The 27,936-nt window shown below is 38.7% G+C and overlaps 1 protein-coding gene across 5 annotated transcripts in view; it reads right to left on the reverse strand.

Annotated features, from left to right (window-relative positions):
• Window positions 1–27,936, reverse strand: part of Syt1 (synaptotagmin 1) — a 530,426-nt gene that overhangs the window by 121,990 nt on the left and 380,500 nt on the right. For 4 of the 5 annotated variants that reach the window (XM_021173812.2, XM_029482352.2, XM_085843145.1 and 1 more), the window contains 4 exons: window positions 23,428–23,612; window positions 17,755–17,877; window positions 13,011–13,178; window positions 9,731–9,898 (listed from right to left, as the gene is read on the reverse strand). In XM_021173812.2, the coding sequence (XP_021029471.1) occupies window positions 9,731–9,898; window positions 13,011–13,178; window positions 17,755–17,877; window positions 23,428–23,612 (644 nt within the window). The remainder of the gene's footprint in view (window positions 1–9,730; window positions 9,899–13,010; window positions 13,179–17,754; window positions 17,878–23,427; window positions 23,613–27,936) is intronic. The other variant, XM_029482351.2, reaches the window with a different exon arrangement.

Below are 27,936 nucleotides of genomic sequence, written 5' to 3' on the forward strand. Positions count from 1 at the left end.
AAGGGATCTGCAACCCTATAGGTGGAACAACATTATGAACTAACCAGTACCCCGTAGCTCTCTAAACTTTTAAGAGAGTATCTAGAGGGCCATCTGCAGCCCGAGTTCTCAAATGAAGTTCCAGATGAACTGTTGCATGCTTTGTGTTTGGAGTACCAGTAGCTGAGGGTTTTAATAGCCATCTTAATATATACTTCATAAAATTTGCATAATTTAATAATAAACTTAATCCACATAGTTCGATATATCTACAGGACTATATGACCACCATTACCAATTTTAGAATATTTTCATCACTCCAGCAAGAAACCCATAGTCATTACCTGCCATTATGTATCTTTACACCAAGCTCTTCGTCTCTCCCAACTTTCAGGATACTGTATGTATCCTATTGTGCTTCATCAGTATTGTTACATCTCTCAGTACTACATGTCTCTTCATGGCTGAATAATATCCCATTGTGAGGTAGATCCTCTTTTTATCAACTCAACCAGCTGATGAACATTTACTTTGTTTCTGCTTTAGTCTATTGTGAAAGCACTGTTATGAATACTCTTATATGATAGTGTATGCACACATTTCCTTATATATGTAGGAGTATGCTAGGCCATATTGTTGTTCTACTTATGATTTTTGAGGAAACGTAAGATTATTTTCTAAACTGTTGCATCCTTTCTATTGGCAACAGACACAGTTCCTAATTTTTCTGCATCCTACTCAGCAATTGTACTATCTGGGTCAAAACAAAACTTGTTAGTTTAGGGAAGACTGAAACATTGGCAGCACTGTGTATGTCCCTTCTTCCATTCCACCTGCTGAGCCTTTCCCAGAGCTGGCCTTTGTGGAAATATTAATATACTCCACAATTCTTGCTCATCACATCTAGGTGCATTTTCCTCTACTGAGGCCATCTGCAGTATTTTTAGAGCTCCTGGGCTTCTCTGTCTTCCCAAAGGAAACATGTGAGTCCAGGGGGCCACAGCTATGCTTTTTCAGTTGGCAAGAAAAATGCAGGCTCTGATGTGTATTGCATCACCCCCCAAATACTAATATGTATTGACTAACTAGTACCAAATATTACTGGGAGTGATTTATGTAACTCTTTGAGAATGTAACTTTCCCCACAGATATTAGTAATATTGACTTAAGTAATAAGAGCAAATGTTCCTTGCAAAAAAGTAGTCTCATAGTTGGATTCGTGTAGTTGAGTCTAGAGCTTTAATCTACCCCTTGGTTCTGCTTCACTGTCTAGGTTGAGTAGGACTATCTAATTTATCATATTCCCAGGAATTAACACAATCCTTGTCCCATAAAAGGGACAAACCAACTTTATGTTGAACAGACAGAAGTGCAAAATTGCTTAGCAGTATTTTAAAGCTCTTGTTCACAGGCAAGGATGAGTCCCCGTTCGCCTCTCTCTACTTATATAAGGCTTGACTGCTCCATGAGTCTTCCTCCTCCCTCTGGAGCACTAGTATAACCCAACTGGTGATATTTCCCCTGGTTGTGGAGTAACAGATTGTAATGGATTAAAGATTTCACAATACAAACATTTGGCCTGCCCAAAGGTAGGTAGGAGGAAGACAGAAGGTAAAAACATTTCATTTGAAGATTCGCAAACAGGATAATAACAAAAAAAAAAAATGATGCCAAAACACACGATGAGCTCATCAGAAAAGTTTACATTTTGAAAGATTCAAATATGTGCAAGATAGAACAAGACATTCTCCTGCCTTGCTTCCTACTCAAGAAAAAAAAAAAAAAAAGAAAAACAACCCTTGTGGAATCCGACTCAGATAGTGAGAGTAGCGTACTAGTTTATCCCACTTTTCCCTGTTCCTTCCATTTTGATTTGTTCCTGTTTCAGCTCCCACTACTCAGGTTCTACTCTGCCAACCTGTCCTTCCCACCACTATGCTCAATTTTACTTGAAGTTCAACTAACTAACTTTCACTTCTTTTATGCTTTGGATAAAAAGAAGAAGAAAAAAACATCCTAACACCTACACCCATTTCTATTTAAAAAAAAAAATCGATTTCCTTGGCACAACATGTATCAAAATTTATGAGAAATTCATGAAATTCAGTGAGAATTTGCCCCACAATAAGCCTTTTGAGAGACCACAGAGCACGGCTAATGTTCAGAACATTTTGCTCAAAATCAGAATGCGTGCCTCAAAAGAACACCCACCTGGCTGGTTTCCACTGTAGCTAAAACTCTCTTGCCTAGCTCCCTTTCAACCCATTATCACTGTTGGAAGTCTACAAGGTTTAGGGCCAATTCAATGGAATAGAAAGGCAAAGACAAGCCACGGTTGAGCAGGAGGGGCCAAAGAATGTTCTGTACAAAGAGAAAGATATTAAAAGATGGGGGCTGTAACCGCAAAGTATGTAGGGCTTTGCTGCAATCATGATCACTGGGACAGATGGACATTCACCTTTTGTTGTTAGTATGGCTGACGATCCATGTTTGTAAAAGAAAAATTCTTACTAATAACTACATGCTAAAGCTTATTGTATGTCTTGCAGACAAAGTAGGCACAGAAAATAACCTTGCGCTCTTTTGAAGTCTGTTAGCATAGTGGCAATGCCACAGAGCTAAGGGCAAGTGGGTTCTGGAGCCCAACAATGCTGTGTCTAAATCATTGCGAGGCTGTTCATGTTCTGTGTGGCCCAGGATAAATTCTCCTACTCAATATACGAAATGATGACACAAAGAGTAACCCCATGGGTTGCTCAGGGACCATATAAGATGAGCGATAAGAAGCAGAATGTTCACTAGAGTGAGTGTATGTGTGTGTGGGGGGGGGAGTGGTTGGGGTGAGCGGCTTCATGTTTGATGTCTAGTCTAAGTTCTCAGAGTGTACCCTTTTCAGTCTAATTTTATCAGCTCAATATTTAAGGGACAGACTATCATTAAGTTACTTACTCCAATCTTACGCCTCAAGACACCAATTCAAGTTTTCACTCTTAATTGGCCTTGCCTTTGCTGATCTCTTTTCCTCTTGGTGTCTCTCTGTTTGTTCAAATTCTGTTCAGTTAAAGACTTTGTTACATTCCCTGTGTTTGGGGGTGGGCATACCCATGCTTGGGTGCATGTTTCTCAGTGTCGATGTGGAGATCAGAGAACAACCGTCAGAGTTTGCTCTCCAGGGCGATGGGAGAGGCTTGGGTGTGCTCACTCACACCTTTAATCCCAGTATTTGAGAAGCAGACAGATCTCCATGAGTAGGAGGCCAGCCTGAACTATATCAATAGTTCAAGGACATCGAGGGCTACATAGTGAAACTCTGTTTCAAAAATAAAACAAAAAAATAACTTGGCTCTTTCCTTCTGCCTTGTAGGTCCTAGGGTTGGAACTCAGATCAATCGTGAGGCAACACATGGCCTAGGAAAGGAGCTGGCTCTCTCACCCCTGCTCAGCTCTACAGCTCAAGCTCTTCCATGGAGTCTCCTTATGCCCCATCTCTTAGCTGATGTAGCATTTGGTTATAAAATCTTATTGGTTCTTTGTACAGTTTCGTTAGTCATTATTTCACACTAGAAAAATTTACCACATTGACCAACCATTTTCTATGTACATTAACCATCTGTTTTATACATTGTGTTTCTTTACATGCTCATGTAATAGACATCCAATATATGTTTTGGTTGAATGGAAGGAATGTATTTATTTAAATTTTTAATGGAAAGTTAATCCCTTCTGCTTTCCTTGTATTAATACACATCCATGCACACAACAGTGATTCATTTGTGTTAAAGAGTATCATTCAATTTTAAGGTTTTACATTTTAGATGGAAATCATGCTGATTGTCTATGAAATAATGCCTTTGTGAAATAGTAAAAATGATCCAGTTAATGAGATTTTGCTCTCTTGTAGAGATTTACAATACATTATAATATCTAAAAGGGCTATCTTATCAATATGCATGGACAGTCCTATATCCCATATCACCACACATGCCTTAATCCACTGCAAACTATTAAAGCAAAGTGGCCTTTTGCCACAGGTTTCAAATAAGTGAGCCAAAGTTGGTAGTTTGCATTAAAATGTAATTTATAGCTACATTTTAGGGGCAAGAGGATCAAAAGAGACAATTAGAAAAAGACTTAGGTGAAACAATGTGTGAATTTCAGAAATGCATGTGAAGTTTACTTCTAGAATTGCTGTGTGGACCTGGACAAGTTACTGAAATGTCCTGTGGTCACTGGTTTTCTAATGTTATGGAAACTATTACTGTGAGTGTGAGCACACAGATCCTGGTGCTACCACATCAAAGGGTCAGTGCAGGGGTTTGGAGAGGCAGGCCTTTGTGTGGCTAGTCCTGTGAAGGAGAAGGTGGTGATGGAAGAGGAGCAGTGGACACTAGTTAGATGGTGTTTTGACAGTATCTAGAGCCTTCTTCAAGGCCAGCTCTTGCTTTAAATGAGTCTACTTTATATTGCTTTTATGAAGAATCCTCAATTAAATTATTAAACTGTTAGGAGCATGTGATGTTTGTATATCCTTGGACCAGAGAGTGGCACCATCTGGAGGTGTGGCCTTGTTGGAATAGGTGTGACCTGGTTGGGATGGGTGTGTCACTGTGGGTGTGGGCATAAGATCCTCACCCTATTTGCCTGGAAGTCAGTCTTCCACTAGCAGCCATTGGATGAAGACATAGAACTCTCAGCCCTGCCTGCACCATGCCAGCCTGGATGCTGCCATGCTCCCACCTTGATGATAATGGACTGAACCTCTGAACCTGTAAGCCAGCCCCAATTAAATGTTGTTTTTATAAGACTTGCCTTGGTCATGGTGTCTGTTCACAGCAGTAAAACCCTAACTAATACAGAGCACAATTCTATGTGATTTGAAATTAATCTGTGTCTAAAATTGCTATGTCAATATATGTATATCAATATATATGTATGTATATATGTGCATACCTCAATATATATCAATATATACGTATATCAATATATGATATTTTAAGCACATTATGAAGCTGACAGTATTTGTTATATATTAAAATACAATTAGTGATTGAAATTCTGACCGCAGACACACAAAATATCAAGTGTGTCTATGCTTCTGTAGGGTAAAGTGAAGTCGATATATTTTGAGTCCCATAGAATGGACCCACAGATACTGAAAATCCTACAGTGTACCATGGTCTAATATACTATAAAATACCCCAGTACTGCTAAGTCATATCTGTTGTACCATATATTTGTTTAACAGCAATTTTTCTAGGCATAATATACTTGGATTTGGGTCATATTATTTGAATTCTCCTTGGAACCTATTCTCATATTCCTCTGATTTCCATTTTCATCTTTTGAGTAGAGACTTAATCGTTGTTTAATCTTTACTGTTAAAACTTAGTTAAAGCTAGCCTATATGGCTCTACATGAATCACAGAAAGGATGAAGATAAGGTTCATGGTAAGGAACGTACAGTGAACAGGACATTACAAAAAAAAATAGCAGGAGAAAACTGTTGTTTATGTAACTGTCAACTAAAAGTATCAGCAACAATCTTCCCGTGTGTCTGCCCTGCCCCCCCCCCCAACTTTTTTCATTGGGCAGGAGTAAGCCTGCTCCTGTCTGGAAGTGCACTATCTATGGCCTCCTGAAAGGCTGTGGATGTAAGTGAATGTTTTCAGGGTCCTTCCTAAACACGACAGTCTGTGAGTGACAGGCAAGGTTAGTGTTCATGTGTCACTTAGAGCTGTTCGCAGTCTGCACACTTGTTTGCTGGTATGTGTTGGGGGAAATGTCTCTGACAGCTTGAGTTGCCATCAAATTCCTAAATGTGCTTAGAAAACATCACTTGTTTGATGATCTTTGGCCATAAAGATGCTGTAAGAAATAACTTTAACTCATTTCAGAGAAGTAGCACGTAATTGACCACTGGAAGCCAAAAAACCTGCCATTTGATTGAAAATGTATTCTCAAAATGCTTTTCTGTGAAGTAAATGTTTTTCTAATTAGGCTTAAAAATGTGAAATTTTCTTGCAAAATTGATTTCCCATTAAAGACCTGAAATAGTTTCTCTCCCCTTCTGCCTGGGTACTAATTAAATTATGCCCCAACTTGTTTTAATTCAGCAATCAATTTTTTTCCCATTTGCACTGGATTACAGAGGCTCATTTAAAAAGCACTCTAACAAATTCACACAAAAACAGGTGATAGACTTACTTTCTACTGAAGAGAAAGCAGCAGCAGGCCTGAGAGCTTGCAGCTCACCAGGGCAAATGTGCAAGCAAAGGAAAAAAATGTGCAAATGAAGACAAAAATGTCCATGTGTGTTCTATTGCTCTGCACTCCTTGGACCGTCTTAGAGATGAGAAGAAAATTAAGAAAGGAAATATAAGGTATGGCAATGCACTGCTGTGCCTGTCACTGGATGCAGGGATGAGACAAATTCTAAGCTAAACTTATAAAAACAGGCGTGCAATTCATCGCTATCGACCATAGTATTTGGAGTAATGTGAAATGAGTAGATTGTTCTGAAAGTACGATGGTTAGTTCCAGATATGACCTTGGGTGAGATGAGAAACTATACTTTGATTGATCAAACAAAAGAGAAACATGAAAATTTCAGCACAAACGGCCTGATGCTGTTCCTATTGGAGGCCTTACACAAATGGAAGAGAACTGTGTGTATAGTTGATATACACACAAGGCTTGGAGGCTGCAAACTGAGCAAAACTGAATAAAGGTTTTATATGGAGCCACCTCCTGAGAGAAAGGTTGTACCATCTCCAGGGTCAAATTCCACTGTCATCTGTTGAAACTTGTGGAGGTGGAAAAGGAAGAAGTCAGTCATATTCAACAAAGCAAAGAAAACATGGCAGCGAAGCGGAACCAACTAGAAGCTTTGTGTATATGTGAGGAACACAGAATTAGATGGGAACCTCACTAGCAGTGGAATTTAACAGTTGGAATCTGGAGCCACATCGCTTAAGTCTCCTAGCTGAACCTGTGTGGAGTGTGTTCCATCCCAAGTTGTGACACAAGCCGGTTGCCCACACTTTGTAAACTGCTTGCACATGAATCGTCACTAAACTAGCATGGCAAGCTTTTGCTCATGGCACTGCTTCGTATCTTATGACTTAGGTTGTCAAATCTTCCCTGATTCTATCACTGTTGCAGGTGTGGAACTCTGTGGGCCTGCTTTAACCTGCCTTCTATCCAAGTCTCTGATTGAATAGCTTGCCGTGGTTAGGCTTTCTGGTTCCCAAGCTGTCCCTTTAAGTCTTTTTGACATTAAAGTGTTATTTAAAATTGAGAGGTGAAATGAAGACTGAGGATGGGAAAACAGTTCTTTCAAGCCATTAGAAGTAATGTCTGTCCAAGACACCAGTTTATTCACACACAATTGTTACTTTGCGCAGTTAATAAACAGTAGCAGAAAACAGCAAAGAACATAACACCGAAAACAAGGAAGTCCTGAGCTAGGAAATGTAACTGGGTCTTATTTCCTTCACAGGAGAAAGGGTCTTGCTGCCTCTAGTCATCACGCTGAGCTGAGACACATGAAGTGACATGTTTTAGGAAGTTTTTTTACTTCACAATAGAGGATATGACCTCTCCACTGGACCACAGTTACTCTTCCAGAGTGAAGACCAAAGAGGAATGTGCTCAAATGTTTACTTAAATCAAATGATTTATTGTTTAGCATTAAAAACCTCCAGTGCTTGTAGGCAGTGCAGTGTTGTGAGAAGATAAGAGTTGAGTTGGCGTAGACAGAGGAAAGATGAGAAGAAGGAAATGGAGACTGGCCATGAGAAAAGGGGCAACCAGTCACTCCTCTAACTGAAGCATCACTGCTTGCCAGACTCCATGTGAGGATCTCTACAGTCAATCTTATTTTTCATGTTAGGCCACTCTTTAGAATAAAACAATGAATTTGAAACGGCTTAAGTGGCCAGGGCTAATACATGGATTAGCTAGAACTGAAATGAGGAAGGACTATGATTTTAAGGTAAGTCTTTCCTTAGAATCCAGTGTACCTGGTGATAAAAGGGACAGGTTGGGACCGAAGAAGAGGCGATTGGAGACTGTTACCTGCACCTGTTGTTTTCGCTAAAAAGCATGGCAGTATATTTCTAGGAATCTGGCCATTACTATTTTCAGAGTGAGTTGTTTTCCATGATTTGGGTGACAGATGTAGTTAAGTTATGGGAGAAGAAAACTAGAAGAAGCTAGGGGGAGAGAGGGGGGGAGAGGGAGAGGGAGAGGAGAGAGGAGAGAGAAAGAAAAAGAAAGAGAGAGAACACACGAACGAGAGAGAACGTTGTCTACTTAGATCCATCCTGCTAGTTCAGTGGTAAGTCTCAAAGCTCCACATTTATTCAAGGAATTATTGTAAGAATACAGACCACCAGGTAGCTTTCCTAAACACATGCAAAAACACCTCAAAGCAAGCCACTGATGGTGACTGTAGAATCCTCCACCATGAGCCTGGTAAGCAGGGAGAGCCATGATCCCAGGAGACATAGCCTTGCCTTGTCAGATATAAGTGGGTCATAGCCAACTGAAAGGGAGTGAATTAATGACCGTCAGTCAGTAAAAATGTGTTACATTCAAATAAAAAACAAAAACTCATGGAACATCTTGCTAGTTTGTTGCCTAAAAATAGTATTCCTGAATAATTGGCTTTCTTATCATATGTTTTCTTGAACTGACATCAGTATTAGCTCATGCATAAGAAAGAATTATATATAAAACCCTAAAAGTTAGAAATTTGGTATTTTTCAGGATTCTTCTATTGGTGCCTTTTCACAATAGGGCAAATTCTGATCTCAGTATTAAAGAATGTGATGTTTGATTAATATTATTTTTACAAAGCAGTGATTAACAAATCATTTTGCTTCCTTTTATAGAACAAAATAAAACATATTGTGGTAAAAGTTTTCATATTCTATTAGGGTCTAAAGCTTGTAGGTGTCAGCAGCTGAAAGGGTTCTCGTGGTGATGAGCTAGGCTGAGATCTATGTGGTCCCAGAGAAACTATACATAGATCCTGGAAACTTATTGCCAGGGGCTGTGAACAGAGTTTGTTTAGAACTGAGAGACGCTAAGGGCTGTTTGTTTTACTAATATTAGCCTGCTGAGACACTCACACAGACAAACTCCCATGCCAGGCAGGCAGAGCACAAGCCGACAGAACTGATTACTATGGAGTGTAAATGCACTGTGGATATTGAACTCTTTTTAAATGACAGAAACATAATACTGGGCTATTACAACTGGGAGAAAAACAATGTGCACAGTACTACGAAGATGTGACTCACTTAAAAAAATGGACTTAATATCAGCTTTTGTGTGTAATAGTTCTGTCCTTCCTTTTTTTTTTTTAACCCATTATGCTTCGATGTCTACGTGAGAAACAACAAACCTCAATATGCAGACATAGTCAGGGGAAAACGCCTGTTCACTTCACTGTGACCTTTCTAAAACCCACGCAGACAATACAAGATGATTGCTCGCTGTCTTTTAAAGGAAGGGATTGCTTATATTCCCAGTGCATGTTATCTCTCTATTCTATTTAAATCCTACCCAGATGTCCTGCATATATTTTAGCAGGGTCACACAACCCCTCTGAATGTTTTGGCAGCATTAGTTTTTAAAGGCCCATGTCCCCCTTCGGGAAGATGATCTTTCTCTGGCTTAGGATTTGAATAGCAACAGGTGAATGAACACAGCTTTGCCATGTTAGAAATGCAAATGAGTTTCCTACCTCTTCTTTCTCAGCACTCTGGAGATCGCGCCACTCCTCAGTGACGTGGCCAAAATCCACGGTGTTCATAGGAACTTTGAACTCTCCAATGATGTCGTGTTTGGAGAAGCGGTCAAAATCATACACAGCCATCACCAGTGTCTTGCCACCTAATTCCGAGTATGGTACCTGCATGGGAGGAGATGAGGGTGAAGACTTCCGGTCACAGGATGCTAGGGAGCTGGTACTCATATGCTTTTGATATGTGTACTAGAGAAACAGAACAGGATCTTTTCCGTTATGTTGAGTCATTTAGTCAATTTCTTGAACTACTTGAGAGAAAAATGGGAAACTGCTCTAGTGTTTATTATTTTACAACGTTTTAGAAACAGTTGGTATTATCTTCCTATTAGTTATACTATAAATACTTCATAATCAATGAAAGAATAAGAAAGTCAATTGCATCGGACTATATAACCATCTCTTGCAAAATAATATTGTTATTAGTTATATTCTTGGGATATAGCTGTTTTCGAAAGTGTCAATTTATTTGGACACTACAGTTTAATGGATATCACTTTTTCAAACCATCTAGACCTGTTGGTTGCAACCTCTTAAGGGAGGGTGTTAAATGACCCTTTTATAGGCATTATCTAAGACCATCAGAAAATACAGATATTTACATTATTATTCATAACAGTAGCAAAATCACAGTTATGAAGTATCAATGAAGATAATTTTATGGTTGGGGGTTACCACAACATGAACTGTATTAGAGGGTCACAGCATTAGGAGGGCTGAGAAGCAGTGGTCTAGACCATAGGTAAAGGAAAGGCTGATTTGTTCAAAAGCTATGCTAGTAGTCTAAAAGGATCTAAATGAAATTCACAAGGTGCCTCTCATATTTTCTAAAATAATTCAGTGATTGACATGAGCTGACTGGAAAATGGATGTTTTGAATATCACAGGTTCATTATCATATGGATCTTGAAGCTCGTTTGTAAGCGTGGCGCTCGTTAGCATGAGTGGTAGCAAAAGGCCAGGAGGAGTGAACCCTCCAGATGTTCAAGTCCGCTGGGGACAGATGTTACGGTTTGGGAAGTTTATTTGTGACATTTTTTAAAATTCAGGGAAAGCTGTGCATACCAAGTAAGCTACACTTTAGTAAGTGGGTAAAAATGTCTCATCCAGGGATTGTTTCAATTTGTACTAGATACATATTGTTTTATCAGTGTATCTGCTGTATGCCCCAGTAAACACTTCTCAAGGAACTCTTACTAAGAAGGTAAAAGGATGAAAGTCTACTGGCCATTGAAGTACAAGAAATGTGAGCTTTCCAAAGAGTGTTTTGTCATTTGTGAACTATGATAAGAACCAGGTGATTTTTCTAAAATCCTGTGAATAAGAACTAATTATAATATTTTTTTTCTATTTTCAGAAGATTCTAAAATAAGCTTGAGAGATCTGAATTTCAATAAAATCAACAAATTTTTAGAGTGGTAATATAGAATCCCTTAAAATTTTAAACTGTATTTCTTGGATATTTGATCATGCTGAACAGACCCCGTGATGCCCGTACTTTGGGTCAGGTAGACCTAGACCTGGGGCACATGGACAAACTTGGCTTCTTCACTCTGTAGAGCCGTTTTGAGAATGAGTGAGTATATTTTAAACATGGAGTCCATGGTAGGCACTTAAGCCCATTCATTATTAACATACCCTCTAAATGGAAGTTTATTTTAGCAGAAAGAAGATGAATTTATTTGGGGCCAATGTTGAGCATTTTAAGTACATTTAACTCGACTTGAAGGCCAGTCTAGAAGCTTCCACTCCTTCTACTGCATGTCTGTTAGTCCTGCTGCATGTCTGTTACTCCTCTACTGCATGTCTGTTACTCCTCTACTGCATGTCTGTTACTCCTCTACTGCATGTCTGTCTGGCATTTCAAGATATAGTTTACAATGTCTACTGTGGAAATCAACATATTTCATAAATGGTTCAAAATAATTATACCTTGAATGTATTTACAGCCTGATCTACTTTCCTGAAATACAATAATGTGGAAATTATAAAAATTTATAGACTAGTAAAAATTTTAAAATGGTCCTTGTAGTCATAGACAATACTAAATAAAATATTACCACCTATGCTTCAAAAGAAATGATTCGCAAGTAATAGAGGAAGGCACTATAAAATTATTTCAAAATTCCTTAAAATAATATAAGAATCTATTAAACTCTATTTGGAAATATATGCAGCCAAATAAAATGCTATTGATTACTATCTATATGATTTTAACTAATTGATATTTAACATTTTTTGGTATAGGGCCTATAATGACTTGTTTTTAAGGCAAGAATTTTCAGGCTCTAATTATTGCTATTTTCATGGTCATGCTATTTCCGGGCAAAGAAAAAACTAAGGGATTATGTCTTTAAAACTCAAAACCTTTAAAGAATAGGAAAACTGCTGCTCTTTCACTAAACTGCAAACAAGATTTGAAGAGGTGACTCATGCCCCCGTTTCATTTCCCACCGGAATGTTTGCCAACACGAGGCTCACATTATTGCTAAGCCTGGCTGCTGGATGGAGTAATTTTGAATCAGCCTGCTGGCATATTCACAGAAATTTCATTTTCCAGAAATGTATTGTTCTAAGGAAAACATTTTAAAACAATTCTACATCTCCACCAGAAGCACCGTTTTTATGAAGGCCTCCAAGTGAAGAGCTACTAGGTGCCTTGCGGCTCTCAGGGCATGTCACTTTGATGAGTAGTTCTAGGGTCAGAATGTCCCTTGGTTATTGTTTGTCAACTGATGTGTCTCAACATGACAAAGAGCATCAGAGAAGAGCCTAGAGAAAAGAATAGATGCTAGAGCATCCTATAACCTTTTTATTGCTAGGAGGAAGGGCTTGAGTATGTTCAAACCTCCCCGCAGAACTAAGGTAAGCATTGGAGAAGAGCTTCCTCCATTCTGACTGCAACAGGCCGTACAGGCTTGGCCTAGTTTTCAGAGACTTTGGGGTGTAGTGTCTGAGTTCATAGCTATACCTGGATTAGACCTTGGGTTCTTAGGGGTGATGCTGATACTGAAAGATCTACATTCTATGCTGAAATGACACAGCCAAAGCCTGCAACACCGAATCTTCACTAGACTGAGAGTTAAAGTGTAAAATATTCCGAATGTAACTGTGAGGGGTCCTAGGATAGCTGTTGATGCATATGCTTTTAAGCATGTCAGGATGCAATTCGTATTTAATCTGAAACCATAGGGGAAAAGTTATGATTCCAAAACTCTACCTTGAAAGTAAACTGTTCATTGAAGACTGGATTGAGGGTTTTCCGGTGGACTTTTGTCTCAAACTTCTTCTTTTTGTCAGGCAGCAGGAAAACTTTGACATATGGATCAGATGTGCCTCCCATGTCCAGGGCGGGCAGTTCAGCAGCCTGGATGATTCCTACCAGCAGCTGAAATGAATGACAGCAAACGAGTAACACAAAGGGTGAGCACGTGGAGAGGGGCCGATGGGGTCACAGTGGCGCACACTGTGATGTCCCCCTGCTCCCTCTGCTTTTAGGAAACTTTTATTCGCATGCACCGGAATAGAGAGGGTCCATGCAGTGAGCTCTTTAAACATTAGAAACCGAGTTATGACAGATGCGGGCTCTAGGAAGCCTAGCTTCACATATAAAAGAGGCTTTTAAAAGGTTGCTGATTACAGTTAAATATGGAATTCATATTTGCAGAAGGGTTGCAATCAAATAACTTCCCAGTTGCTGAAAGCTCTTGTGCATTGTTTTTCCTTCCAGCTTGTGCTTCGTAAGTGGAAATAAATTGTTAAACAACCGCTAGCCTGCAATTGCAAAGCAGGGATTTTTTTTTTATTCTTTTCTGAAGTCACAGAGCAGCTAAATAGAAATTTCTTAGTCACTGACTAGTATTTTGAAATAAAAATTGAGAGCTTCACATTTCTATCCCACTTGACCTATCCTTGTATGCTATCTACTTTTTTTTTAAACCTTAGCTTATGATTGAATAATTAACTAAGAAAGTTTGCATTTAAATATAGGATGTGGAATAAAATATATAATTCAAGTTTTCTCAAACTGAGAATTACAGACTTGAATATTCATGTTAAATAACTTTTTGATTTTTTTCCTAATATAGAAATTTTATCTGCAATGTGTTTTTTTCCCCACAAATAAAGTTCTCATTTTCACTGAGAATATTAATGTGCCTTTTTTTAAGGTAAAAATATTACTCTGTAGTGTAGGCTGGCCATAAAGTTGTGGCAAATTACCTGCCTCAGTCTCTCTAGTATTCAGATTCCAAGCACGAGCCCCACCAGACCATTATTTAATATATTTGCAAAGGAAACAAAATGAAATCCTATTATTGCAGGTTCTGGATCCACCAACTCATCTAGATACTGAGGTAAACACTATTCAGTAAATTCAGACACTCCACAGGCTTACTCTACAAGTCCCGAACATGTGGGTCTGACTTTACAGCCAATGGAGTGGGTGACTAACTCATCCTTAGAAACAATTACAGGCAGTACATTTTGGCTGGTTGGCTCAATCAATTTCTAACTTGGATCCTACCCTGAAGGAATATACTGTTTCCACTTTAAAGCTGCCTTATCTAGTTTGTAGCTTTGTCTTTCAGGAATAGCAACGGATGCTGGGAGGTAGGTACAGGAACAGAAACACAGGGTCCAGGAGGCCATTGGAGGCACTAGATTAAAAGCACATGGTTAGCCAAGCTCACTGTCTCTTGGTTTGTTATCCTTCCGTTTGGCACTTGCCTTTGTGTGGCAATGTACTATTCTATTCCCTTGTTTTTACTGAGATACCTGTAGTTTAGAGACTTAGATATCTTGTCATTAGAGAATGGAACAATTTCTTCCAATGTCCTTTTAACTTCTGTCTAAGAGAGACATGCTCCATTTTCCCACCCCCAAAAGCTTCTTAATTCAAGCATTTTAAGACCACTTTTTGGATTTGGTAGACAAAGACTCATATTTGGCTACAGCTTTGTCTACAAGATTCCTCAGATTTAACCTTCCCTGACTCATAGGAACCATTTGATGACTAAAACTCGCTAAGAACAGAGTTGGAATTAAAACCAATGCATGATATTTATAAATGTTTATCACTATAACCTTCTAGACCATCATAACAAAACACATATTTTGGACTTAATGTATGCCGAAAACAGAGTAATAACTATACACATCATTTTTGAGTAAAACAGAATCAATTCTATTCTTAAAAGTACGATTAGGCTGAAGAGATGGCACTTGGTGCATCTCCAGAGGACTGGATTTTGATTCTTAGCCACCCACATGGCACCTTACAACCATGTATAACTCCAGTTTCAGCGAACCAACACTTTCTGACCTCCATGGCCACACTATACACACCAGTGCACATACATACAAAATATTTAGAGGTTTCAAAATAACACCTAAGCAGTATAAGATGCTACTAGATTTCTACTGGGCAATATGAATGGAGGAAAATATTAAATGGATATATATAAAGAGAGGTTTAAACCCTGGAAACCTCCCTGGAAATGTAATATAAGATAATCTTTGCCTTTCTTGGACTATATCAATAATAGATTACTCTGTTTCCAACTAACTCCTAACGCTCACATTTTGACAGTAGTAGTAGAAATGACCTGAAATATATTTACATAATTATAAGATATAAATGGTTTACCTATGATCCTATATAAATACATACTTATATAATATATATGTATATATGTATGTACATTTAAAAATAATACATAGGTATCTAAATTATACCATAAAATAAGTAGCCAGACTATAATGTAGCAGATCAATTAAAAATAGTTTTAAGTCTGAGACATCCTTCAAGGGGAGGACTCTCAGGCTTCAAAGACTTGAACTGTTAGTTCCTACATAAAATTCAGAATGACTGCAACTGCTTCCAGTCTGACTTTGGACATTCGACATCAAAGCTGAGTGTTAATGCTTGATTTTCTTATCACTCACTGCTCATCAAACAGGCTATTAGTAGCACATGTAGGATTCCAGTAATTGTACTGAGCTCCCAACCTTCCTCACCAAGATGGTTATTCTTGGTCCTTAATTTGACTACATCTGGAATGAACTACAATCCAGCAAACCCAATGGTACTTGAGTACTGGATAGAGATGCTGTTTGGAGCTGTTGGCGGTCCCCTGTAGGTGAATCTCAGAGGATACTTTGAACATCTAACATTATTGAGATTGCTATAGACTATGGGGACTTTGGAAGCTGGACTAAATGTATTTTTTATTATACTGTGGTTAGGTATGGCTCCCATGTGCTCAAGTCTATGTATGTGGTGGTTTGAATGTGCTTGGCCCAGGGAGTGGAACTACTAGGAAGTATGGCCTTGTTGGAAGAAGTATGACACTGAGGACATGGGCTTTAAGACCCTCATCCTAGCTGCCTGGAAGCCAGTCTTGTCCCGTTTGCCTTTGGAACAAGATGTTGAACTCTCAGCTCCTCTTGAGCCATGCCTGCCTGGATACTGCCATGCTCCCACCTAGATGATAATGGACTGAATCTTTAAGCCAGCTCCAATTAAATGTTGTCCTTAATAAAAGCTGCCTTGGTCATGGCTACAGCAGTAAAACTCTAAGTCATCCAGTAAAAGAGGAGGGGTGCAAAATGGGCGGGAGCGATCTGGACTCTCTGGTAGAACAAGGGCTATATCCTGAACTTACATAGCCTATGTGTTCTTCTCACAATCCAGAAAGTAGAGCAATCGTCATTCATATTGTGGATCTTATCTAAAAGGGTTTTCAAAGGCATTTCCCACACTTTGAGCTACCCAGATAATAGGTACTCAGTGAAAAGTGGCTGGTGTCACTGATCTTATAGCACTTCAGCCCTTTTTGAGAAACAGAAGTAGGGATGGATGTTTTGCAGTCTTTAGTCTTTGCCACTTCTGGGCAGCCTCCTCGGGCTCTGAGAATCAAGCTGCTCATCTCTGCTTTAAAAACTTGCCATCTCATCACTATGGGAGTCTCACTTAGACTTACAGTGCTACATAGAAAGTATCTCTGCCTTTAAAAGCCATTGAGTCCTAACAGCCAGTGCAAAGAGATGCAGACTCACACCCAAGCAGTAGATGCAGCTCAGAGAGTCTTACAGAACAACTGGGGAAAGGATTGAAGGACTGGAAGAGGACAGGCACTCCACAGGAAGACCAACAGAGTCAACTAATCTGGACTCTTGGAGGCTGCCAGAGATTGAATCACTACAGAGGGAGCATGGGCTGGACCTAGCCCCCCTGCACATTTGTAGCAGATGAACAGCTTGGTCTTCATAAGGGGCCCCCAAACAACTGGAACAGGGGCTATCTCTGAACCTGTTGCCTTCTTGTCTGCCTGTGGCTCTGCTCCCGTAAATGACAACCTTGTCTGGCTTCAGTGGGAGAGGATGTGCCTAGTCCCGCAGCAACTTCGATGTGTGGGATAGGAGGGGTAGGGGGAGTGGAGTGTCAGGTGTAGGAGTAAGATAGAGGTATTTTGGGGGAGGGCTGATATATTGGGTTGTAAAGTGAATTAAAAAAAGCCATAGAGCATTAGCCAGTTTTTAATTCTTTCATAGCTTTTCAAACTTCTTTTTCTAAATGTGGGCTTTGGTGGCAGCTGGTGTGGTTTGGGATCTAAATCTGTATAGTTCGAGGAAGGTTGTTTCTATGCACACTGCAGGACCTATAGCGACTGGACTGGCTGGGAGCTCTAAGCAACAACTGATGCCTCGGAGTTAATTTGTATTCTGCCTGCCTCCTGTCAGTGCCACGAGTAGATGTAATCGGCTGAATACTGTGAATTCTAATTACCAGAAGTTAAATTAGCAGCTAGGGGACTGCCTGTACTTAGGAATGATTTCATCAATAGCTTTGATAATTGCATTTTCCGCTCACAGCAAACGAAATGTTTTAAGGAGTATCTTGCTTCAATTCCTACTTGGCAATGTCAGAAAATGTAATGGAATTAGACATGTTCCCCTCAGACCTGGTTATTCTGGAAGTCATAGTCCAGTGAATATTGAAGCTTTCCCAGTTTCTCCTCTTCCTTGGGCTCTTCCTTTTCTTCTCCATCAGTCAGTCCAGTTTCAGCATCGTCATCCTTAAGGGCCTGTGAGGAGGAAAAAAGAAATCCCAACGAATTTTCACCAAAGTCCAAATGAAACTGGCCATATAGTTAGATCTCCAAGCTGTTTGAAGCAAGCACTAAGATGCTGGATGTCTATTTGTCTGACACATTCTCATTGGCTGCTAATGCACACATGTCTTTTAATTTCACTTGTGCATGAGTCTTTCCCCCCAGTCAGCAAGCAACATGGAAGCAATGGAAGAAGCCCCTGAGAGTATAGCAAGCAAAGATATGACATTGTTGCAAGGAAAATGTCAACTTGGAATTATCTTGTCTCAGATTACATTGCCTCTTTTTTTTTTTTTTTTTTTCTAGTATGATGAACATGCTTGTATCCAGGCTGGGTTTCACATTCTCGGAGCTGCAGTGGTGCTCAGCATCATGAAAAACATCATTGGTGCATGCAGTGGAGAGAGTCACATGGAATGCATGGCCTTCTGCTGTCTTATTGCTTCTGTCAAAGACGGCTGAGTGACCCTCAGAAAATGTAAATTCTTTGTGTTTTCACATCTATGATTGGAACTTTTAAGAAAAAAGGAGAAAACACACCAGCAGCAAACGCTGTGTAGAGAGAAGTTCAGTTCATTTTCAGTGAACTTTATCATTTCATTTCCATAACTGCTCCTCAGAAAGCTAGGCTGAATTAAACTGATCTGAGATTATATAATACCAAAGACAAAAGAGTAATGTTTGTCATTTTTGAAAAAACCTCATATGGGTATAAAATTCATTTTGTATTGAAGAACAAGGGCCATGGTGCTAGACTTAGGAAACCTAGTCTAAACAAAGAAATATTCTTCAATCTAAAAGGTAGAATATAAAGTAAAGTATTTGAAAGGTAATTATGTCATAAAATACACAAAATTTCTAAATTTCAAAATCAAAAGTATATAACATTTCCCTAAAATATAAAAATTGTGTTGGATATTTCTACTACAAAGGTTTTTATAATTGGAAGATTTCTCCATGGGGATGCTCAGATAAACGTATACTGTGTGCATGGTCATTCTTCACAAATTGAAAATTATGAAAAGTTCCATTTCCCTGTTCACTAGTATGTTTGAAACATTTAAAGGTATCTATATCAGCACTCACATATTTTGTTCTGGTCGCTGCCTGTACATTCTGCTTGCTTATTATTATTATTATTATTATTAATTATTTTTAGATTGCCATTTTTTTCTTTTTAATGGAGAACATGTTACTTATTTCTCTCTAGCTGTCACATATTTGTTGTGTGTCTGCTGCTTCAGAATCTCACAGAACTCGAAACTGCAAGTAGACAAGCAGTGGACTACACTGTATTTTTGACAGTGTTAAAGAGTCTCTACTATTGTCTATAGTCAGCTCCTGGGCTGATCTTCGAGAAGTCTTACAGAACTCGAATATGAGAGGTTTAGCCAGGCTGTAAAGGCCCCAGGGCCACCGGACCCTGTTTTTCCATATTGTTCTTCCTGCCTGTCTACATGGACGTTTCCTCTGCTGTCAGTATTCTCAGTGGGGCCTCCTTCCCTCCCTCATCACTTGCACCGTGAGAACTTGTGGTGCTTGAAATAGCAACCTCTGTCTTCCAGTCTCGCTCCTTGAAGCTAACCCCCACAATGATCCCCCAAATCCATTTGCAGCAAGACTGACAGAGCTCATTAGTTCTGCTCTCTGCTTAGAAGAACATCTGAACAGAGTTGAGCTGTTGTCACCAGTGTGTCATCCTTTGTGCCTTTTGACACATCTCAGGAGTCTACAAGTCTGAAAAATTGAAAATTACCATTTTCAAATGTGGCTAGCCCTATACCATCTAATTTGGAAACATTAATTTATACTTGGGCACTTCCTTGAATATTAAAGTAATTTTGTTAAGGGACAAAGCATGAAGCAGCAGTCATTGATAAACTGCATGAAGATGACTAAGTCTGAACAGACCACTTGAGGCAGTGGCCTCCATTTGTTCCTGAGAACCCTAGCTATGGATAGTGTTTAGCACTGCCTTACAGGGTGCACATACAGGAATTATGGTTTTAGTAGTTTGATTTTTTTAAAAAACAATAGAAAAATCCTTAAATGTACCCACTGTCTGAAAATACCTACAGATCACCCCATTGTCTCAAAAACAAATTATGAATTTAAATACTTTTTCAAAAGTCCCTTTTCAGAACTGACAATTTATATATCATGTTTCAGCCAAATGCAATTTGAAATAGCTGAGATAGTAAATGTCCTTTCCCCTAAGTGGTTTTTGCCAGAATAGAAAGTACAAGACCATCTCTGCAACTACTTCTCATTAAATGGGACTACATTTTTGTTAATTTTCGGTGCTCCTGTTCACCACCAAAATGAAGTCTATTCCTGTCCTAGGGACTGAGCTCATCAAGACAAACACTGTACATCACATTAAATCCAGACCTATTAAATCAGTAGTATTATAATATCTTGAGAGCAATATTTTTCCCTCTATAGGGAAAAACAAACCAACAAAAACCACCTGAGGTGATAAAGCTTATAAGCCAGTATCTCGGAAGTCAGGCAGATTGTAACAGGAGAGTTTTGTTGAGAACATCAGGGCTTTGATAAAGTTCCCAGGCTTAGAGGGGCATGCCTGTGGTTTGCTTTAGCATTCAATATTTACCTAGTCCACAGTCATCAGTAAAGGTATTTGTTCATTCTAAGTTACACTGTTCAGTTAGGACTTGTTAAGGCATACTAAAAACTGGCATAAGGGACTGAATTTTCTTTCCTATCTATCGAAGTAAACCGCTTGAATCTTGTTCTATTTAGCCCATGTTAGTCATGTTTAAAATGAATCGTCATCGTTGAAGATCAGTTGAGTTCAGCCTTTTGATGTCAGAATGGTAAGCCACCAGCTGTGGAGCCCAGCCACCAGCACTGAGTGGGGATATCTAGTAGCAGAAGAAACCTACCGCAAGGGACAATCCAGAACAGTCATGAGACACAACACAGATAAGGAGGACATAGAAGGAAGAAATAAAAATTAAAATATCCACGCACATCAGTGAAAACCATGGAGAAATGACCTCTCTAAGCTGCTTATTTTACAAGTTGCTATCATCTACCCTTTATAGCTAGTCATTTCAAGATTCAAGATATTTAAAAAAAAAACAGCCCTCCAATACATGAATCTTTTGGAACACAAATATACTATATAGAGTTTAGTTTTGAAGTCACTGATGGATTTTAAAAAATTATTTCTGGGCTATAAAATCTTAATATAGATATATAGCCATGAGTGTTGAAATTTGAATTTCTGGGAGGTTGGAATATATTGAAGTAATAAAAACTTATTGATTGCCCTGAAGCGTGTATAGCTTTAGGAATCATCTAAAAAATGTTTCTATCTGTCCTGTCTTCAAGTGAGAGAACCATACACTGGTCTTATTTCCTTTCCCCATGTTCACTGAGATAAGCTACTTAAAATATTTTGAAAACAAAGTGTTTAAAAGTGAATCTAATCTGTATAATTTGGAGGATTATGGGACACAATGTGACAGATCATTCTTCTAAAAATCTCGATTTCATCTTTAGCCTTCATATTCAAAAGCTGTTAGCTATTTTTTTTGTAAGGATTGGTAGAAACATATACTATTATTACACAATCACCATGAAACATTTCACTTATTCCAATCATATTTTATTCTATACATTTAAGATTAAGAAAATTATATCTAGCTAAATCCCTGCATACTTAACATTGTTGACTTGAAATAATTAAAACCAAAAGAGGTTGAAATTCTAGATACTTTGCTATATCAACTAAGTTATTATAAACGATCACTGGCTTTTTCTACTAGTTCATGATCTGATTTATAGTCCTCTGCCCCAAACCATCCAAAGGAATGGGATAGATGGAAGATCACCATCAAGTCTGTCTGTGAGAGCCTGGTCATTTATCCATGGTGTACTGGGGTAATAGCATTATGCCATCAATTGTAGTATTACACCATACAGAACAAATCCACAAATAAAAATGTAACAGTCTTATCCTAGAAAGAAATGCTATAGTTATCACTTAAAAAATAACCAATGCTGTTAAGTGTTCATTCCAGGACACAAGAAAAATCACAATTGAATCTTATAATAATTATGAAAATAATAGTACTACTATTCAAAATTTTCTTTTCAAACATATTGCTAAAATAACATTCTTTTTCTAGCCCATATTCACCAAGCTAAATTATCTCTATACTTATTAATACAATGTTTAAAAAAGAAATGTATGACCCCGTCTTAAAAAAAACACTAACCAAAAAAGGAAGAAATGTCAGTATTAAATCCTACTTGCTATACGCCAAAATTGGAGTATCTTCTTAACAAATTAAATGAAGAGGAAAATCCTTCTTAGTTATCTGCAGTTGCACGTGAGCTTCTGTGGCTGATGAGAAACCGCCATAGACATTGAATCTTTGCTACCCAGAGCTCAGGCCAGAGTCCTCAGAAGCGGAGAATAGACTTCGCATCCATTCTACAGCTCTGAAACCAAGCTGGACTGCAGGGGATGGGGCGTGGACCCCTGGGAAAGTTCTGTCCATAGACACTGCAGGGTCTTTGAGAAGGAGCTGAATGCTCACACTGGGAAGGAGGGTTAAGAATATGAGAGTCCACGTGTGGGAACCCAGGACGCTACATGTGGGCTCTGAGGCTGGGTTAAGTCCCGGTCAAACTGTTCCTAGGTGCATGTGCTAAAGACTCAGCTAATAGTAATCAGTACCGTAAAGCAATCAGAAAAACTGCCTGCACAGGTTCCTATTTGGGCATTAACAGAACTTTTAAATTATTTGGTAGAAAACAATATTTCCAAGAAAAATCTTTATTCTCTCATTTCATATGAATTAAGTTTTATTTAGAAACATTTAATGTAAGCATTATTCCCAAAATGAAGAGGCACTTAATACTTTTTATTAATCTTTACATTAGCTAAGTTAACTTAGTTAAAAATAGGCAGCAATGCCAGGGAAATCAAACATCTTCTCTGTGCATGGGAAGGCAGCTCAGGCAACATAGTTTATCAACAACGTTAGGGTTCTAATTACGATCTCTAATTGAGGAAATATAATTTTGTCTTTCGACTCAGTCTTGTTCTTTACGACTGGATCCTATCTCCCCTTACCACATCTAACATTATTTCTGGCATCTGATGGCAGAGCTGGCTGGGTGCAGAGCAGTGTTTGCATTGCCAAGTACATGAAGAGCTTTAACAGAGACTAAGAGCAGTGTAGGAGGCAGAAAGAACCCCTGTCCAAGACAGAAAGACTGGATGACAAAATGGAATAAAAATGTTCAGGAATTATCTTATTATGCCAGGTCCGTGAAGCCACACCTCGTTGTGTGGAAGCCACTGTACCTGTCTCCACTACACTTTGGGAGACTGGGTCATACCTGAAGGGACCGCCAAGCATCTCTACAAAAACAACAGTAGCCCCAAGTTGTCCATGTCTATAAGCATCTGCAGAAAAGAGCACAGCCCCACTGGTGAATTCTCAGGGACCTCTGTGAATAGGGAGGAGGGGGCGGGTGCATTACCTGATCCTTCATGGTCTTCCCTAAGTCTTTCACGTCTTTCATGTTAATGGCGTTCTTCCCTCCCTTTTCCTTTCCCTTCTTCTTGTTTTTCTTTTTGAACAAACATTTCTTACAGACACAGAAGCAGCAGGTCACGACTAGAAGGACCGCAACTATGGCTATGGCAATTAAGGCCCACGGTGGCACTGGAAGAGAGAGAGAGAGAGAAATGGAACATCAGCAGCGGACCAGTTAACCAAATGCAGCCAAGACATCCACGCTTGCGGCTGGGTTTCCCCTGCGCTTGTTTTGCTCCAGTGGTACTGATCTGTAGGGTTTTATCGGTGCTGTGACCTGGTCTGGACTCTTCTTCTACCTCTATGTATAGCATGCCACCTTTCCCATAGGATCCAAGCTAATTTCCTATTAACTCTTCATTTACACGTAGCTTGCCAGGCAGTTTTCTAGTTTCACTGTAATCCCGGCTCTGCCATCTTGTACAAATCTCCTCTCTGCCTCAGCCTCTTCATCTGTTCAGTAGAAATAAAACTGGCAAGTAGCTTAGTGAGTCTCACAAGAATTAAGTATTAAGATGCAGGGGCTAGCATGAAATTTTAACTAATGTTAACTGGAATTATTCCTTATTGGTAACATTAGAGTTAATATGTTCCCGCATGGTAGAATATGCAGATAGTAATCACACAAATAGAAAACCAAGTGGAAACATTAGAACCGTGTTGAAGGCAAGGGATACGACCTTGGTGCCTTGAGAATAGATCATGGAGAGATGTATAGAGCTTGGCCCATCAGAGGCTGTGTGCCTCCTCCCTGGTTGCTAATGGTTATTTCTGTTTTCTTCTCTATAAGTGAAAAATATAGTGGCTGATTAACATTAATAGACTAAAACAATTAAAACCCTTAGAATGGCATCCAGCACATAGCAGAGACTCAAGTATGGGTAGCTATCATTTCTTTTTATATTCAAGGCATAGGATTCAGTGACATCATGAATCTTTAAGGAGACACAAGACTTACAAAGAGATATATCAAAAGAAAGATGGACACCCTGAAGCAGAGCTCAGTGAGAATGTACAGAGGATGGAGAGGAGGAAGTGATAAGTTTTGGGTAATAGAGAAGGTAGATTTATAGGCTCAGTTTAACATAACAATAGATACCAAACACACACACACACACACACACACACACACACACACACACACACACGGAGGATTTTTTATTATAGTTGTCTAACTGCTATGAGTTTCCTTATTTAGCATCTATGTGTAATATACTTATAAAATGCTAAGTTCCATGGGTACATTTGAGATTTAACTTTACTGGAATGGAATTATTCATGATTCAAATCGCAGCTCTTCAGATTCATCAGAAGTAATTAGATTTGTCTGTTGTAATAAGAAAGAGACATTGGGCACTGAAATAGCAAGAAAAAGAGTAATTTTCTTTGAGCCGCACAAACATCATTAGTGCCAATGATGGTTGAACACAAGTCAGGAGTACTCTGATAAAGTAAAAACACTTAAAATTAACCTCTCTTCAAAACAGAAAATCCACTCTTGCGTGCTCTCTCTGCGTTTTGCTTTGTGGTGAAGGACATCCACTCTGCATAGTATTGAATATTAGATAAGAACCTAAGGATGTATAAAATTACCACTTTTGATACCATGTTTATAGCCACAGAAATGCTTGTGGGAATGGTGGAGATAAGCACACACCCTAAGACGTGTTCTCCCAATGCTCTTTAATCTATTTGAACAATCCATGCCTTCTTTTAAAACAGTAGAAATCAATGCAAGCTCCCAGGACCAATGACATTATTCCTAAGCCTTCACTTAGCTGATTCTACCTCTGATGACTGAGTTAAAATCCTGTCAGGCGTGAGGTGGGAGGAGGTGCTGTGTGCTCAGTGCAGACAATGCTAATAATGGCCCTTCATTGTAAATCTCATAAATTATTCTGCCGGTCAGATTTTTGTGGTAGTCTCTCAGAGAGCTACATAGAAGCCTCTTACACTACAAAAGACAAGGCTGAGATGATTTGACAAGTTCACACAAAGAAAATAGGCGGTAAGAGCAGAGGAACATTATTTAATCAAAAAAGGTTAAAGAGAGGGAAGATGGGGTTGTAGCAAGAAGTCTGAAAGAGCCCAAGTGGAGGTGATTCCAAACCACTGAAAATGGCTCATTTTGTGACCTTCATTTCTTAAGGCATTTCTAATGGCTATGTTTGCTTTTCAGTTGATCTGGAGTGCAGGTTAATTTTAACCTTAAATATAATTATTACATTTTTTTCTCAAGTTTACTAATACCTTTAGGTAGAATTAAAAAAACAAAAAAACCAAAAACCAACCCTTACTCTATTTTGTACATCCACCAAAAAGTCAATAATAATGCCAAGTAAATAATACTGTTAAAGCCTTTAGTAATAGATAAAACGATTTGAATAGTGTTTACAGTAGAATTTTACTTTATTAATGGGAGACGTGGGATATTTTACGTTTTGTATGTTTACTAAGAAGGCATGAGCAGCGGTATTCACTCAGCTCAGTTTCAGTACAGTGAGCTAACCTCATAGAATCCATTTTGGATTATTGGAAAGCTGCTTCCTGTTGTCTAACCACTGTGAGATGCGTTTAGCCACAGCATTTCTTTTAATCTTCACTGCAATGTTGTTCATTGTCACTCTAGTTTTACCAAGCGAAACTTAACAGACTGAGCATCTGGAGGAATTTCAGTGTCTTTAGGTTGCTCAGATAAAATGTGTGTAACTTACAAAAAGCATACAAAGGAAAAAGGCATGTCTGGTTCTGAGCCCTTTTTTTTTTTTTTTTAAAATAGGGCATTTAAAAAAAAATTCAATAAAGCAAACAAACAACCATCTAAAATGTGGCCAGGAGCAATGTCCTTGGTATGAATACATGGCCATGAAAACACTGCTTACTGGCACAGTATTCAGCCGGCGTTTATCACTACCAACTCCTGACAAATGAAATTTTAAATCAGGATTTTAACATCTAACTTAAAGGCTTCCAGCAGAAAATAATATACAAGGGTGAAAACTCTGAAAATATTATTTTTAATTTTCTAGTTAATGAGTTATTTTTTTCCCCTGTATTTCTTGAACCAAAGATCAAATAGATACGTGAGAATTAAGCCAAAGGAAACTTTTTTTCACATGATAGTTTAAGTTAGGCTGATGGGAGGCAGAAAGAAAAGCCCTTCATCTCTTGTACATCCTGCTTCTTGGAAGTGGTGAGTAGGCTACACACATTGGCATCTCTCTGCCTGTTCCTATCACTGTGTTCTTCTCACGTGTGCTATTCTGTTCTTCTTCTTTTTAGTAAATTGACATTCACTCTTATTACAAGTAGTAACATTGACAGATGTTTAGGTAAAATCACTAGATACATTTGGTAAATCCCAGTGTGACTACTGACTGTGTGATATAGTACACTGGATGGTTTGTAGTAAACTGGTATAAAACGATTGTCACTTAAAAGGGTCATTATTATTGTAAACCTGCATATACTTAAAAACATTTGAATACATCCCTTTTCTATGAATGAAACATACTTCCTATTGACTCAAAACTTAGGTTATTTTTTAATAGCGTATTTGTGAGCTGAACATTAACATTGACATACAGTCAATGAAAAGATTAGTTACCATTTTAAAGTCAAATTGCATTAGTAGGTCTTTTATTGGAAGAGAAGGGAGAATTGTTCCCCTCACTAAGGGAGGTAACCCTTCTGTGGAGGGAGACAAGCAGTGGATGGTGAACTGTATAATTACTTAATCAAGCACAGTAGTGGGGACCTACTAGTGCAGTGTCTTTCCCTCAAGACTGGGAGACAAATTAAGCAGGGGCTGTCTCAGGATGCACATTAATTTTTTAATTTTCTAGTGTTATAAGGTAGATGCCAGTTGCCTTATTAAAGGAAGCTAATTTCTTTTAGTAGCTTTAAAAGCCATGTTATGGCTCAATGAGCATAGCATGGTGCATTTTAAGATGGAATCTATGTGGCACTACTATACATTGTGTCTATTATTATACACAAGTAGACATTTATGTATAAATTTAGGCTGCATGGCCATATCTATTGAAACCAACTGGTAACTGTTCTTTCCAGAATAAAAAAACAAAACAAAACAGAATGATATTAAAAAACATCCTTTGTTTCCTCCAAGGGAGTTTTGGCACAAAATAGATTTTTAAAGAAAGTTATTTACTTAAGGGACTCTGAAGAATTTCTTCTTTTTTCAGCATGGGTACTTCAAATTTCCTTTTCTTCAATATAGGATTGTGAATTACGAGCTAAAAGCTCCACAATTACAAAGCTGTTGCACTGTGTACATTTTTCAAAGGAAAATCTTCAGTGCTCCCTAGTAACTCTTTTGGGCATTTGGGCTCCAAATCCGAAGCCTGCCCATCAGAATGCATTATAGGCAGGCTCACAGAACCAGTAATTCCTTCAGCGCACCCTGTGGCCCAGGGATGCCTCCGTAGGTAGC

This window comes from Mus caroli, unplaced genomic scaffold, assembly GCF_978045245.1.
Source record: "Mus caroli unplaced genomic scaffold, Mus_caroli_1 scaffold_9, whole genome shotgun sequence".
Lineage (NCBI taxonomy): Eukaryota > Metazoa > Chordata > Mammalia > Rodentia > Muridae > Mus > Mus caroli.